The sequence below is a fragment of the Prorops nasuta genome, unplaced genomic scaffold (assembly GCF_024137725.1).
Source record: "Prorops nasuta isolate Cenicafe-Biocafe unplaced genomic scaffold, Cenicafe_Pnas_1.2 PNAS00019, whole genome shotgun sequence".
Taxonomy (NCBI): Eukaryota; Metazoa; Arthropoda; class Insecta; order Hymenoptera; family Bethylidae; genus Prorops; species Prorops nasuta.
The window spans coordinates 5,083,474-5,097,215 of NW_027116816.1; the positions used below are offsets into that span (position 1 = coordinate 5,083,474).

Here is a 13,742-nt window from a genome sequence, read left to right on the forward strand (position 1 = left end):
TTTTTATTTTATTTATTCCTCTAGAAATTTCTAATTTAAGTCACTACTACGAGTTGCGAAGACATTGCGTTCCTATCGCATCAAACGTACAGCATTTAAGGCTCGCAAAGACACGCAATAATTCCTGAAATGCATGAAACTTTTCAGCACAGAATTATGCATGTTTTTACAAAGAGTCGCCGCTAGGAATTCGAAGCAGCGAGCGATTCTCTTATTTCCCAAAGTGGCGATTAAAAAGAGAAAGCGGGGAAAGAAGCTAAATCAGCAGGCGTTTGAAGATTCCGTAGGTGCATTCGACGTTCCCGACGGTTTTCCCAGCGGACATTTTTCGCTGCTGGGTGGATACCGAGAGAGAGAGAGAGAGAGCGAGGGGGGGGGGAGGGCGTCGGTAGCGAAAAAAAAGGGCGCAGAGAGCGACTTTGAGGACAAAGACTCTGCGTCCTCGTCCTTTTAAGCAAGCAACCCCTTCCACTCCACGCTTCCCTTAAAACTATTTCAGGCCGCCGACGTAAATACATCGCGCTGAGAAGGGCGACTTGAAGTCGCGGTGCGAGACAAACGACAAAAGAGGGTGAAAATACTGTAAGTGGTGAAGAGGAGGAGGGGGGGGGGGGAGGGTGCACTGTGAAGGAGGGAAGCGGAACTAATTTATTAGAGACCCAGAGGGCTACGAATGAAACAAAACGATTATGCGAGGCCCGCCAAGCTGGATTATCGGACGGAGCAGTGAAAAAAGCCAGTGGATAACGGCCATAGGATTTATAAGCAGAATTAATTAATTACACCCTTGGCCCTTTCATGGCTATTATACCGCCGATGGAGCAGCGGGATGCAAGTTTCACCCGGTAGAACGGACAAAGAAACGAAGTTTCTCTCCACGAAATCCTTATAATTTCTATCTTTATTGTAAAACAAAGACTGGGGAATGGAGGAAGAGTGGTGGATTTTTTTATAAACATGGAATAATCTTACAAAGTTGTATATATATATATATACGCTCTTTAATAAAAAAAATAGCAATATAAGAGTGAGAAGAAACGTCGAGATTAATTTTCCAAATAAGACTTTCGCCGGTGATTGGCATAAAAAGGATAAGGAAGGTGAAAATCTCTCGATTGGTATAAAATTGTACATCGATTGCATTTCGGCCCAATTTCTCGTTGAATTTGAAATTCCTCGGAGGAATGCTGGATCCAGTATCGTTTTATGCATTTATGTTCCTCCGTGGCATACAAATATTCCCGCTTACCGTGTACACACGGAGAATTCCCGCGTTGCGCGATATTTGCCTGTGTGCATTTCAACCCGCGCGGTAATCTTCTGATAATCGTGAAATGGCAGAGGAAAAGAATGATCTTGAAAGTTGTCAAGAAAATGGCACGCCGGGGCTCATCAGGAAAATTCTGTGGCTGGGAACCGCGGTAAAGCGAGACTTGACAGAGAAAATGTTAGGAGAAAAATTAATATACAAGCAGCAGCGTTAGCCGAGCAAAACTGCGAGAGAATTCTTTGTGAAGTGTGTTGGTGAAAAAATTAATTTTCTTTTTTCCTGCGCAGTTGGAGGATTTTGGGGGTGCTAGGTGCGAAAAGGAGAAGCTAGCTTGGCCCTCTGTTGATGTACGAAAATCGAAAGCTGGTGTGTGTGTGTGAGTGTATGCGAGAGAGAGAGAGAGAGAGAGAAAAGGGGAAGGGAGGAAAGAGCTTTTCGGTGCGAATTGCATTTCTTCGCTGAGACGTACTTAGGTCGGAACGAGATCGCGAGGAGGTAAGGTAAAAGCTCGAGGATCTTTGTGCCGAAAATGACTCGTTCCGTGCATTTTTTCCCTTTGTGCCGAATTGCGACTCGTAAACTTGAAAGCTCACATAATCAGTGGCTACCTCCCAGCCGCCCCCTCTCCCATCTCCAGCTCTAACAATATAGCTCGAGCCGCTGAATAAAAGCATTCTCAAAGGAAACTCTCGAGTAGCCGGTTGCTTACTGAAATTTTATTCTCACCGCTACTGGCGCGAAAAGTAATTTCTTGTAATAACCGCGACACACACGCCAAACACCACTACGACCATGAAACCAAAGAAATCAAATACCTCCTAAATTATTACATTTAAACGAGTAGCACTCTAACCGCAGTCCTTCCTTTACCTTTTTCTAGAAGAAGCTTTTCAATTCGAACCATTCAATTGCTTCGCGTGGATGTAGAAAGAAAAAAATTCTGCTGTAATTATTTTCGCGAAAAATGAAACGATTTAAATGAGGGAAAACTTTAGCTTCTCTCTCTCTCTCTCTCTCCGTCGATTTTATCGCGACGTAGCTGCTACATCAATAAGGCGAAACCACGTTTCTGTAAAGAAAAAAATCCGCTCAAAACGCACTCCCCGAGAGCCTTCCCGAAGCACGCGCGTCCCTACCCGCACAGTTTGCCCTCCGTTCTTCACCACCAATCATATTTATACGAGCACTTATATAAGCCGCCGGGGTTAAACCCGTAAACATGGAAAACAACTTGACTCTCGATCTCCCCGCGTAAAACCCAATATCAATCGTGGCTTCCTTCGAGTCTCCCTTATCCTCGAGTTATCCACTGGAGCTGAAAATGAATGAAAAAATGAAAGAGTGTCTGTCGTGGATATTATATATATATATATATATATATATATGTGGAGAAAATGTAGGAGTGGCGATTAATCGTGTGTTTTCTGTCTTTCTCGTTGCAGCTGGGCTTCTTCACGTATTATACGGTAGCGATGGGTGAGGTGAATCCCTCGGGACCTGTTGCCATCGACAGTGTCTTCATCTACAGGGTCTTCGTCTACAGGCCAGACAAGCGCCTCGAACTCTGGAGGTTCGCCTTCTACATGTTCCTTCACGCCGGGTAAGTCTATTCTATACTCGCTTCCGCTTGTATATACCCATACTTACACGCATACTTCTTCATCTTTCCAATTTCAACCCTTTTTCTTCCTTACCGTTCTCGCCTCAGGATGAAGAACCGATACGTCAAAAATCCAGCGCGCAAATGCCGCCAGAAACTTTTTTCTTCCAAACTTTTCCCTGCAAAAGAATATCCAGAATTTCCTGAAAAATTTCGCTCGACTGGATGTGGATCAACTGTGGCAAAACTTTCGCTTATAACGAAAACACGTTACAAAATGTGTTTTCAGCTTATGAGGGAAAAGCTGAAAGTTTTCCGATCTTGGTACAAAGTTAGTGATAATTAATGAGGGCCAGAGAAACGAGTTGATTGATCAATGACGCATGTACATCGATCAATTGGAAAAGAAATATATATTTGGAGAACATGCACGGTGGTGATTGAAATTTCGCAAGTCCAGGCGTACAGCTTGCATTAGCTCTTACAAAATTATACGAAATCTAAATAGAATACATTTATGTATAGCGAGATGAATCCCCATCTAATTATACAAACGCTGCGAGATACAGCGGACGCCGGAAGCGCTCTGAATAATTCAGGATGGACGTATTTACCGTGGCCATATTTTGCTTGACCCCCCACACCCTACCCTCCATCCAAGCGTCCTCAAGTTCGGTAACCACGCGACATCAGGACCTTCTTCTTCGAAACTTACTCCTCCGAGCATTATCGAGTTACATAATTCGACTTCTTTCTCCCCTCGACTCATGTTTTTTCACTAATGCAGTTTCTCCTGAAAACTTATCCTTGTCCCCGCGAAAAGATACGATTGGACTTTGTAGAGACATATTTTTTTATCATTTCACGCATTGTATAACTAACGATGGAAAGATGGAAAAACAGAGAGGAGGCCTTTTGTCAAATTCTGTGAAAATCTTTGAAGATTGATGACGCGATATCCACACGCGCGAGAACGACTGCGTTTCTTATGTATTCTTCTTCCTCTTCTCCTTCTTCTTCTTCTTCTGGAGCGTTTATAGGAACTCTGCGAGTTTCTCGAACAATGCCAGCTTACGCAATTCGAGCAGGTTTTTTCCTCCGAGGAGAACCATAATTCTCCGTGGAATATAATGCAGTTATATAACGCGATACGGTTCCTGATGGTGTCCTTCCTCTAGGTGTTGCAGGATATAGGATGGCCTTAATAGGGAAGGGGTTGTTTTCCAGAAGGGAGGGTCGGTCACTCTTATCGCAGCTTCCATACGCACGCGGGAAAAACGGTCGCCTTATCTGGCGTTTCCATGAATAATTTAGAGAGCTTCGCGCGTTGAAAACTTTCCCCACCTTTTGGCCGTTTGCCCTCTTCGCTTGCAGACCAACGCGTGCTGCTGCAAATAAAGAAAAAGAATTGAAGCCATTCGTAACTGCACAGCCCAGAGTACCTGGAACACGAATTATTCCTAGGTTTATATAAACACTCGTACGAGGTATAAGAATGTTCGGGACTCGTCAATGAAACACTATTCATTTTTCCATTAATCTTGCAATTTAAAGTTCTTCAAAAATTATATTAGTTAATATTCAATAGTGCGTGGGAGTTCATTTTTTCTATAAAAATTTTAATTTGTATCCTTCATCGTTCACGAATGAATGAAATTACAGTTTTAACATAAGCTATTATGAGGAATCTAAAAATGGTATATTTCATCAATTATTTTTCATGAATAATGTATTGAAAATGTACGGGAAAAAATGCAGTATTTTAATTTTTAGAATATAATATTAGCTAATTTAAATACCATTGATTTCTGACTAATTTAGAATTTCTTACCAACGTCCTTAAACAATAGAATATATAGTTTTATCGCGCTGCAAATTGAAGAGAAAAAGAGAGAGAGAGCATGACGCACTATTTCGCACGAGATAGCAACAATTCCCGTACTATAATAATAAAAGCAAGAAATAAAAATTGTGCAAACGGCAATTAAGCGTTGCTTCAGTGAAATTCGTGAGTATTCCGCGTGTTTATTATTTGTGCCCAATGTCCATCAGATTTTGAGAGTCGAGTATTAGCAGCACACCACCATCGCAGTATATATGTATACTGCAGAGAGACGTCCAGCATCAGCAGTGTAGCAGCCTTTTCATGGTTCCCTCTGTAACATCCTCGACAGCTTTTGTCTATTCGTGGACAGCGCGAGCGCGTCTCGGAGACTTCCTGCAATTACGCCAATTGTCTCGATTTTTCAGCCTTCCCGTCTCGTTTCTCTCACGAGCAACTCCACTCACAGGCGAGAATTCGCGACACTCCTCTCCCGCCATACTCTACATAATCCCATAAAAACTCTCAATTAACAACTGTTTTTTGTCCTCTTCTCTAATTGCAAATTCAATTAAAGCCGACTGAGCAGAGCAATAAATTTTATTTAATGAAACGAAGGGAAGAATATTATCAGCCAACGAGAGAGAGAGAGAGAGAGAGAGAAGGTGGTGATATGAGGTAGCTTAATGAATAGCTGAGGATTTCTCCATGGCAAGCCATGTTTTTGGAAGGTATATAACGCGTCGTGAAGGCTAGAAGCTTTCATCCGAATGTCGTAAATTAGAGGGAAAAATGCGAGTTCGATAAATATAAACAAGCCTCAGTGAGGTACTTAAGGGGAGTTGTTGCAAAGAAATGAGAGTAATAAGAAAATTTTGCCGCGTCAGCTGCTATCAAGCTCGGGGAAGTTTTGCGAAAAGGAACAAGTGGCGAGACGACGGCCGTGTCGCGACGGCGGCGGAGAGAGATATTAAGGAGGACGTACGCGGGGGCCTCTTCCATTTATGCGACATTAGACTCTCGCATAATGGGCCGACTCCTCGCGTATGCATAATGTCCCATCGCGCGCGCGGCTTGCAGCGAAATTCCAAACGAAGGAAGAAGCCCCGCGTTCGATGGACAGAATCGTTAAAACCGAAAACAGCATTAAGATGAGCTACCTTCTCGATATTCCAATCTCATCCAATCGGAATTCCATTCTCTAATATGCTTTTAATGTCCAATACTGCTCGAATGATCGATCGGACGATCCAGAGGAGAGCCATTAAAATCTTTGTTTTATTGATTAGATTCATCGAGAGCTTTCCGTGTGCTGGTATTTTCTCTAGAGGCTAGGAATTACGCAAGTCAAAGTAACGCGAGAGAGAGAGTGAGAGAGAGAGAGAGTCTTGGAGAGTTGGTTCGGTGGTCGAGAAGAGAGTCGGTGAATCATAATGCGAATAGCAGGAAGAAACGTTCGGGTATATGGGCGAAGAAGCTGAGGAGAGGAGGAAGATGAGGAGAAAGAATCGGGAGATTCGGATTCTCGTCACGAAGAGCACCGATCGACCGGCCTCGCTTAATTGGATACCAATTAGACGGACGGCGTTCTCATTGTTCCCGCGCGACAAATTACACCGGATCTTCGTTTCACTCGGGAGCGATCCACGTCGAATAGACGCCAGTCTCTTGCCGCGATTTATTTCCATTCCGCGTCCAACCGAATGACAAATCGTCCACCTCTGTTTCAGCCGGGTTCAAAGCAGCCTATATATATATATATATATATACAACTCTTTCGTTCCTCAAAGGCCGATACTGCGAGTCTCGCATAGCATTGTTATTATTATTATATGTGACGTAAAAAAGAGAAGCGTGAAAGTGATTAGGAGGGATACATGGGTGAAATTAAAATTTTGCAAGGGTTTGCTTACCATCAGCCGAGTGGCTTCTCTCGGTAAACATTGTTCGAGCCATGTTTTCATAAGGTCGCGATATAGCATGACATGGACAGAGGAAGCCTCGTGGAACGACGCGAGTAAGTTGAGCCAGCGTGGCCCGCAAATCGTCTCTTAACTAGTCGCGCGTGCTGCAATAAACTTTAATTATAGGCCTTCGTGTTTGTTTTTTCTAGAAAATTAATGTCCCCTTGCTCGCCCATGAATTATCACTTCCATTGTGTCCTTCACCCTCTGCTTCCCTCGCAACTCTCTCCCTCTCTCTCTCTCTCTCTCTTGCCCCAGAAAAATAATGATCTCTCTATAAAACCTAGACAAATTGCTTCAACAATAATAAGCTCACAGTCGTGTAATTAATTCGTAACGAATGCATCCTTCTTATGCTTGTTTTATCAAGGGAAATTTGGTTTTTTTTGTGAGAATGGAAAATAAGGAAAGGGAAGATGTATTGAAAATAGAAGAAATGGGATTAATTTCGAGGGATTTCCAGACTTGAATGAGGGATTCCATACGTTTAATCACCGTAAAACAAACTATCGAATGTATCGACAATATCTTCGTGTTTTGGAAGCGAACAATTTTCCAATATTTGGTCCATTTCGACAATTGCTTACTTATGCCCAATCGATAGCTGTCGATAACCGTTTTCAGAAGGCTCCGACAGAGACTGGCAGCTTTCTGTCCCTGATAAATACAAGCACGTCCCCCATTTTTTATCCCTTTCCCTTTTCCTCCTTCTTCTTTCTTTACTCCCACTTTTCTTTCAGTAATACCAGATTATTCTTCCCACTTTGCGCAATCTTCCCATTTTTCGTTACAATTTCAATACTCACTTCACCCATTTTTCCAATATCCAAACGTTTCTCTCTCTCTCTCTTTCTCACACATACACACACGCACTCACACACCCACTCACTCTCTCATTTTCTACTTGGCAATTTTTTCCCCTCTTTTAGGAATTCAGAGCTTTTATCAACATCCATTGAACACGATTTCTCCGAGATTGAGTTTCGACATTTTCCCCCTGAAATTCTCAGGATTTGCTCTAATAATCGTTTGAGAGGAAGTTGCACGAAATGTGTAACTTCTTTAATTTGGTCAAATCTTCTCGTCGCCTTTTTTCCCAAGCTCCGACCCTTTGGCGAGCTATAATGATCTAGGATCTTTAAAGAAATGTTAGAACAATAAAGACGAATGTATCTTACAGTGAAAGTTCACGAATACGCAGCGAGATTGCAATAAAATAAAAGTGTTAATTCGAATTCATTGAATTCCCGAAATATTTACAAATTAAAACCTAAACTTCGAACAATTTAACGTTTATACCTTCAGAAAAGTAGAATCATTATCGAATAAGAAATTATCCTCCAAACTGTATATTTTCTTACCTTAATTTCCTCCGATAACAATTAAAGACAAATTCATTTAATTAACTCGATTTTCTTACAAACGGTTTTTGATTAGCTCTATAGTTTATCCCCAATCGATCACTACGTTTTATCCAATGCCACTTATTTTTTTATTCGTCGACGATTAGTCTTTCATGATATAACGAGTCTCTAGTAGGTCTTTTGCGAAAAGAAAGTCTTCGTTTATGATGAAAATCTAGTTATTCGTCGATCGAATTACTCCACGATGGAAATCATCTGTAAATCTAATTGTGGAGCAGCAAAAATACTCGATCTAGCTTCGCATAATTGCCGATGAACAACATAAAATAGTCGTTCTAATTAAATAACCTAAGGTCAACCAACGATTGACAGTTTATCGAAATATTCTTCGAAAATTTCGTACAATATTGAAGAAAAAGCGTTGCTAAGTTTGTTTCGATAACTCCAATAGAACTTTAGATTGGAGAAAATCAATAAGAGAATCTGTTAATAGCAGCTACGACCATAAATTATTACGAACTCAGAGAAAATAATAAATCGTTAAAAGTGAAAAAGTCACTATAATAGTAAATTTATTTTCAGGTGGCTACACTTGCTCTTTAATCTAGCAGTGCAGGTGGTTGTGGGACTTCCCTTGGAGATGGTGCACGGAAGTTTAAGAATCGCCACTGTCTACATGGCCGGAGTGCTAGCTGGTGAGTAATCTCATTTTTTTACGCTTCATAATCCTTTTTTACGTAGAATCCTGAAGGAGCAAACAATTCATCAAGGAGTGCTCCTTCCGCTTTTCAGCGCAGGATTATTAATCGGTCTCTTTGACTAGTATATATATATATATATAAAACAACCGGTGAGTCGGAGTGAAATGTATCTGTTTATGAAACAAAGCGAAACAGACATTATCAAATATTTAATTTAAACAAAAGCAAAAACAACGAATCCTGGGTAGGATTTGATGAAATATTGCCGTAATTTTCGACAGTTGTCATCTGTGTGGAGCTTTAATGACGGCTGGATAGTAATTTTGGGAGGACCTTGGTTTATTGCATATATATATATATATATATATATATAAGGGAGGAAAATAAAAACACAAGAAAGGATGAGAGTGAATGTGCGAATTTAGTTTGTAGGGACGAGGAGAGTATTATGCGCATCTGGTACCAGCCGTCGCGACGTTGCCAACAATTCGGTGTCGTCTCCGATTCGGATTTTCTCATTCTGGCGACTGCCGGGGGCGTCGGAAGGGAGAGTGAGAGGGGGGCGGCGGAGGAGGAGAGGGGGAGAGGGTGGAAGACCCAAGGGAAGCGCCCGGGCGTATCCGTGTACACCTAATTGCCATTTGCATAAATTCGATTAGACGCGGATCCCAGGTTATTAGCAGTCATGAAAGTAAAACGTTGCAAATACAGCGCGCATGAATAATAAAGCTTTGGGAAGGACCGGGCGAAAGGGAATTTCGCAATGATGAAGCTCCAAGAGCTGCCGAAGGTGACGAAAACAGAATTCGAGAATGTCGATTAATGAGTGCACTGAAACGTCGAAGGAATTGCCAGAACACCCTATCCCCCCCCCCCCCCTCATAATTCATTTCCTCGCCCGTATACATATAGCACGTACTGCTGACTCAAATGAAAATAACGAAAAAATCCCATTGATATTCCGAAAGTCAGTAATACATTACGTATATCGAGCAGCAACGAGCATATTCAAATTTATTTCTTTGGAAACGAGAGCGATGCAGTACTGGAAAATAGGATTTATGGCGCGGAGGAGCTCGGAGAATCCGGCAATGCGAATGATAATCAGGATTAATGGCGAGGGATTTTTCGCGGTAACAAACTAATTAACTGTTCATTTGAAAAGAGCTTGAGTCGCGCGCAAAATGGCGACGGGAGGATACTCACGGCCTCCTTCGGTATACTTCTCAGTAGCAGTGATTTATCTTTCCTACCACGCGCGTTAACGTCCCACCGGTACAATCATTTTTCTTCTTTCACTCTCATCGGAATCTCTCTATCCTTTTCAGTTTCCCCCCGTTTCTTGCCACTTTCCCAATGTACCATTCGAGCAAGTCAAATTTCAAGGTCGAATTTCAAATTAGTTTGATACTGTTTTCAAATTTATATATATATATATATATATATATATATATAATCAATTACCCTGTAATTCCTGCTCTTTGCTCTCCATTATACCCTATACACACTCTCATCCACCCCCCGATCCGTATACTCCAGTTTCGTACACTTTTTCTCAAACCAAACTTTTTTCTCGGCTCCTCTAAAAGCCCTCACTCTTCATTTTCTATCCCTCCCCGACTCGGATGTTGTTTAAAAGCAGCCCCCTTCCTTTCCCCTACCTATATACTACCTGCACCATGAACGCGCAACTGGTCGGGCCTTCGTCTATTCTCGCTAATGGAAACGCTGGAGATTTCGAATTGCGTTGTTCCTCATTGATGTCCAATGCTGTTTCACCCCCTCCATTCTGTCCAATTCAATCTCACGTGGCAGATCATGAGGAAAAGGAGCAAGCTCAAGGACGTAAAGTGTAAATGGCACGGAGGAAAAAACGTGGGGTGAGTCGGAGCGAGAGAGAATGTTGGGAGTGCAAGGAAGAGGGAGGGGGGGGGGGGGGGAGTAATGCGATTGCAAATGCTATCTATAGTAACGGTATGTACCACGACATATACGTATTACATCCAAGCTATACACAAGAGACACACGTAGGCATTTTTGCATCCCGTGTCGTTGTTCGCGGTTGAATTCCCATTTTCTTCATCCTAACCTCCCCAGCGCGTCTTACCACCCCTCACCCTTCTGCAATATTCACCTTAGTAGAGGCTCAGCCCAGCCTGGCTGTCTGACAGCGCATCCACTTCCGATTCAACTCCATCAACTCTCTACCCCCCTACCCCTCCCCCTCTTACTTCCCACTCTCCCCCGAACACTCGGTTCAGAGACCCATCATCCAATCCACCCTGTCTCCAAGAGTACTCGCAACTTCTCTAAATCGCTCCCAAAAACATTCGCCTTCTTCCAAATACTTCACATATATATATATATATATACTCCATTTTCTCACGAGAATTTCCAAGAGTTTTGGAATTTTTATTCCTTTTAAATAAATTTACCCCAGAGAGGACACTAGATACAAGAGGATAGTCTTTTCACCTATTTATATATACATATATATATATATATATATATAGATGGTAAAATTACAAACAATGTTGGTTCGAAGGGTCGAGGTTGGTAGTGGTGGGTAACGCGTTGTCCGTTGGTTATCGTTGTCGAGTTAACGTCGTTGCTCGACGAAGGTGGATACGGCATGCAAATGGCGATGTATAATTGTCGTGGCTGTCACGCAATCGACTCGGCCAGTTTCGCATAGTCTGCGAGCAGCAGCACGAAGCCTTAACGAGTGAGACAGCCCTAACCAGCCGAGACACACTCACAAATACACTGCACACAAACACCATTGGTCCCTTACCTCCTCGCACCGGAAGTCTACCCTTCCTCAACCCTGTTTTGTCAGACTTCTCCCTCGTCCGCATTATTGGTACTCTTGCGATACACCGCACTAAAGAGAAACTCATTATTATCCTTTGTAATTACCAGCCGGAATTTGTCTTCTTCTCGTAGTACAATAGCTATATTGGCGATTGGCACTCGCTTTGTCGGTCGCGGTCGGGCTGGATAATTTTCCAGAGTGAAAGGGAGAAATCGAGGGTGCAGGTGGGGTTGGCTGACTCGTCACGATGCAGCAAAGGAAGAGGAGAAAATTGAGGCTGCAGCTATATATATATATATATTTACAGTCGACCGATGCAAGTACGCCGATGCATTCGTAACGATTTAACCCTCGCCAGTGTGGAGGAGGTTCCAACCGGTCACCCCATTCCTCGAGGTTTCCCAAGGTGAATCTATATATATAGAAGGGCTGCTGCCCGTTTCCTCTCGTTGAACCGCTAATACGCCCAAGCCAGACTACACGCAAAATTCGAAACTTTCCGTTCTTCATCGTACGAGATACCGCAGCTCCGTTACGTCGTTTTACGTTGTTTTACTCCGTTAACCCGCTACCTTGGAGCGTACAGCAGCACGCTGGACTCGGATCCTCGTGCTCCGGAAGATTCAAGCTGGACTGACGTCGGAGGAACGCCACGCGAATACGACGCCGCTTAGCACGTTCGCCTTTCACGATCGTGCACCTTCCTACCTTCCTTATGTTATACCGTAATACCTCCACATTCCACTCCTCGTTTTACAACTTTCCGAAGATTGAAATTCGCCACTTGCCACCCCCTTTCTCTTCCACTCACCCCCTTTGCTGTTTTTAACGCCCCAATCTCTAATGCGGTTTACCTATATTTCTTATTATAATCGTAAATCACCCATAAAGCTGTGTAATCGTTTAAAAGAAACTGGATTTTCTTTATATATATAGTATATAAATTTGACGTGGAAAACTCGTTTGAAATTTTTAGCCTTTGAAGCGACGTACGCTTCGTAATTTGATTGAAACGTAAAAACGGACGAATTAAAAACTGCGTGAGAGCAATTAGGAGTCGTTTAACGCACTGCGCGAGAAAAAGGCTTGATGCGTTTGGGAGGGGAAATGACCGAGGAGGTTAAAAGGGGAAGAGGACGTGTTGCAGAGGGTTGGTTGCACGGGGGAGGGAAGAGGCTTTGGAAATTCATAGTTGGCGTGAAATCGTGAAAAACACGAATGAATTCCTTTAGGCTGCTGGTGGGGATTTTCAAGGGGGTTTGCACAAGAATGTTGAAGGGTAACAGTAGGTCACCGAGACATTAATCCGCATCGCTGCTTGTCGAGTCACTCGAGCCGCGACCTACTTTCCCTTTACTAACCTCTTTTCATCCCCTTTTCATCCCTTTCTCGCTCCTTCCCTCATTCTTTCTGTCCCTTCTCCCCGTCTATCCATCCCTCAATCCTTTCCAACCAAAGGCAAAGGTGACTAACGAGGATTCAAATGAATTTCATAACCTCGAGAAAACCATAAACCTCTCTGGTCTATTGATCCAATTCGACCATCAGCTTCTTCTCGCAGTCAGATATATTTAACAGTAACACCGAATTTATCCTGTATAAGGAGGATTTAAATAAATTTTCTAATTTCAAGAAAGCCATAAACCTCTGATTTATTGGTCCAATTATACGAGCGTGTCTTCTTCTTCTTCTCACGAATGAACATGTTTAAACCGTAACACTGGAATTACTATCGTAGAATGTGATTTCATGTTGGAAAATGTTATATAGAGCTTAGAAAAAACTGCCAATGCTGACACGCATTATTTACGAGTACATTATGAAATTGAAGGAACTTTTCTGGATCAGGCTGAAATTTATCGTCGATGTCAAGCTTGGATATAAAGTCAAGCCATTCTCTATGTACATTTGTGATAATCGATGCTTTACGGTCGTAGTAAGCGAGGAATGGCAGTGCGTATAAAGAGTCCAAGCTTCGTTGTCTTAATTGCAGCACGCGAAGGAACCATTGTGCCTGGGCGTGACGACCACGTTTCCGTACTTAAGTAATTGACTCCGAGTAATGAATGTACCTCGTAACAGTCCCCCCCCCCCTCCCCCTCTTCCCAACCCCATTGCCCGTTCCACCACTTCCGCCCCATTTAACAGGACGACAAGCATCTACTACCACGTTTGTCTTTCTCATCCAGAATCCGAATCCAGCAAT

The 13,742-nt window shown here is 42.7% G+C and overlaps 1 protein-coding gene across 1 annotated transcript in view; it reads left to right on the plus strand.

Annotated features, from left to right (window-relative positions):
* The window catches only part of stet (stem cell tumor), a 242,801-nt gene that overhangs the window by 222,062 nt on the left and 6,997 nt on the right, over window positions 1-13,742 (plus strand). The window contains exons 7-8 of the mRNA XM_066739208.1: window positions 2,713-2,870; window positions 8,603-8,715. Coding sequence (XP_066595305.1) covers window positions 2,713-2,870; window positions 8,603-8,715 — 271 coding nt within the window. The remainder of the gene's footprint in view (window positions 1-2,712; window positions 2,871-8,602; window positions 8,716-13,742) is intronic.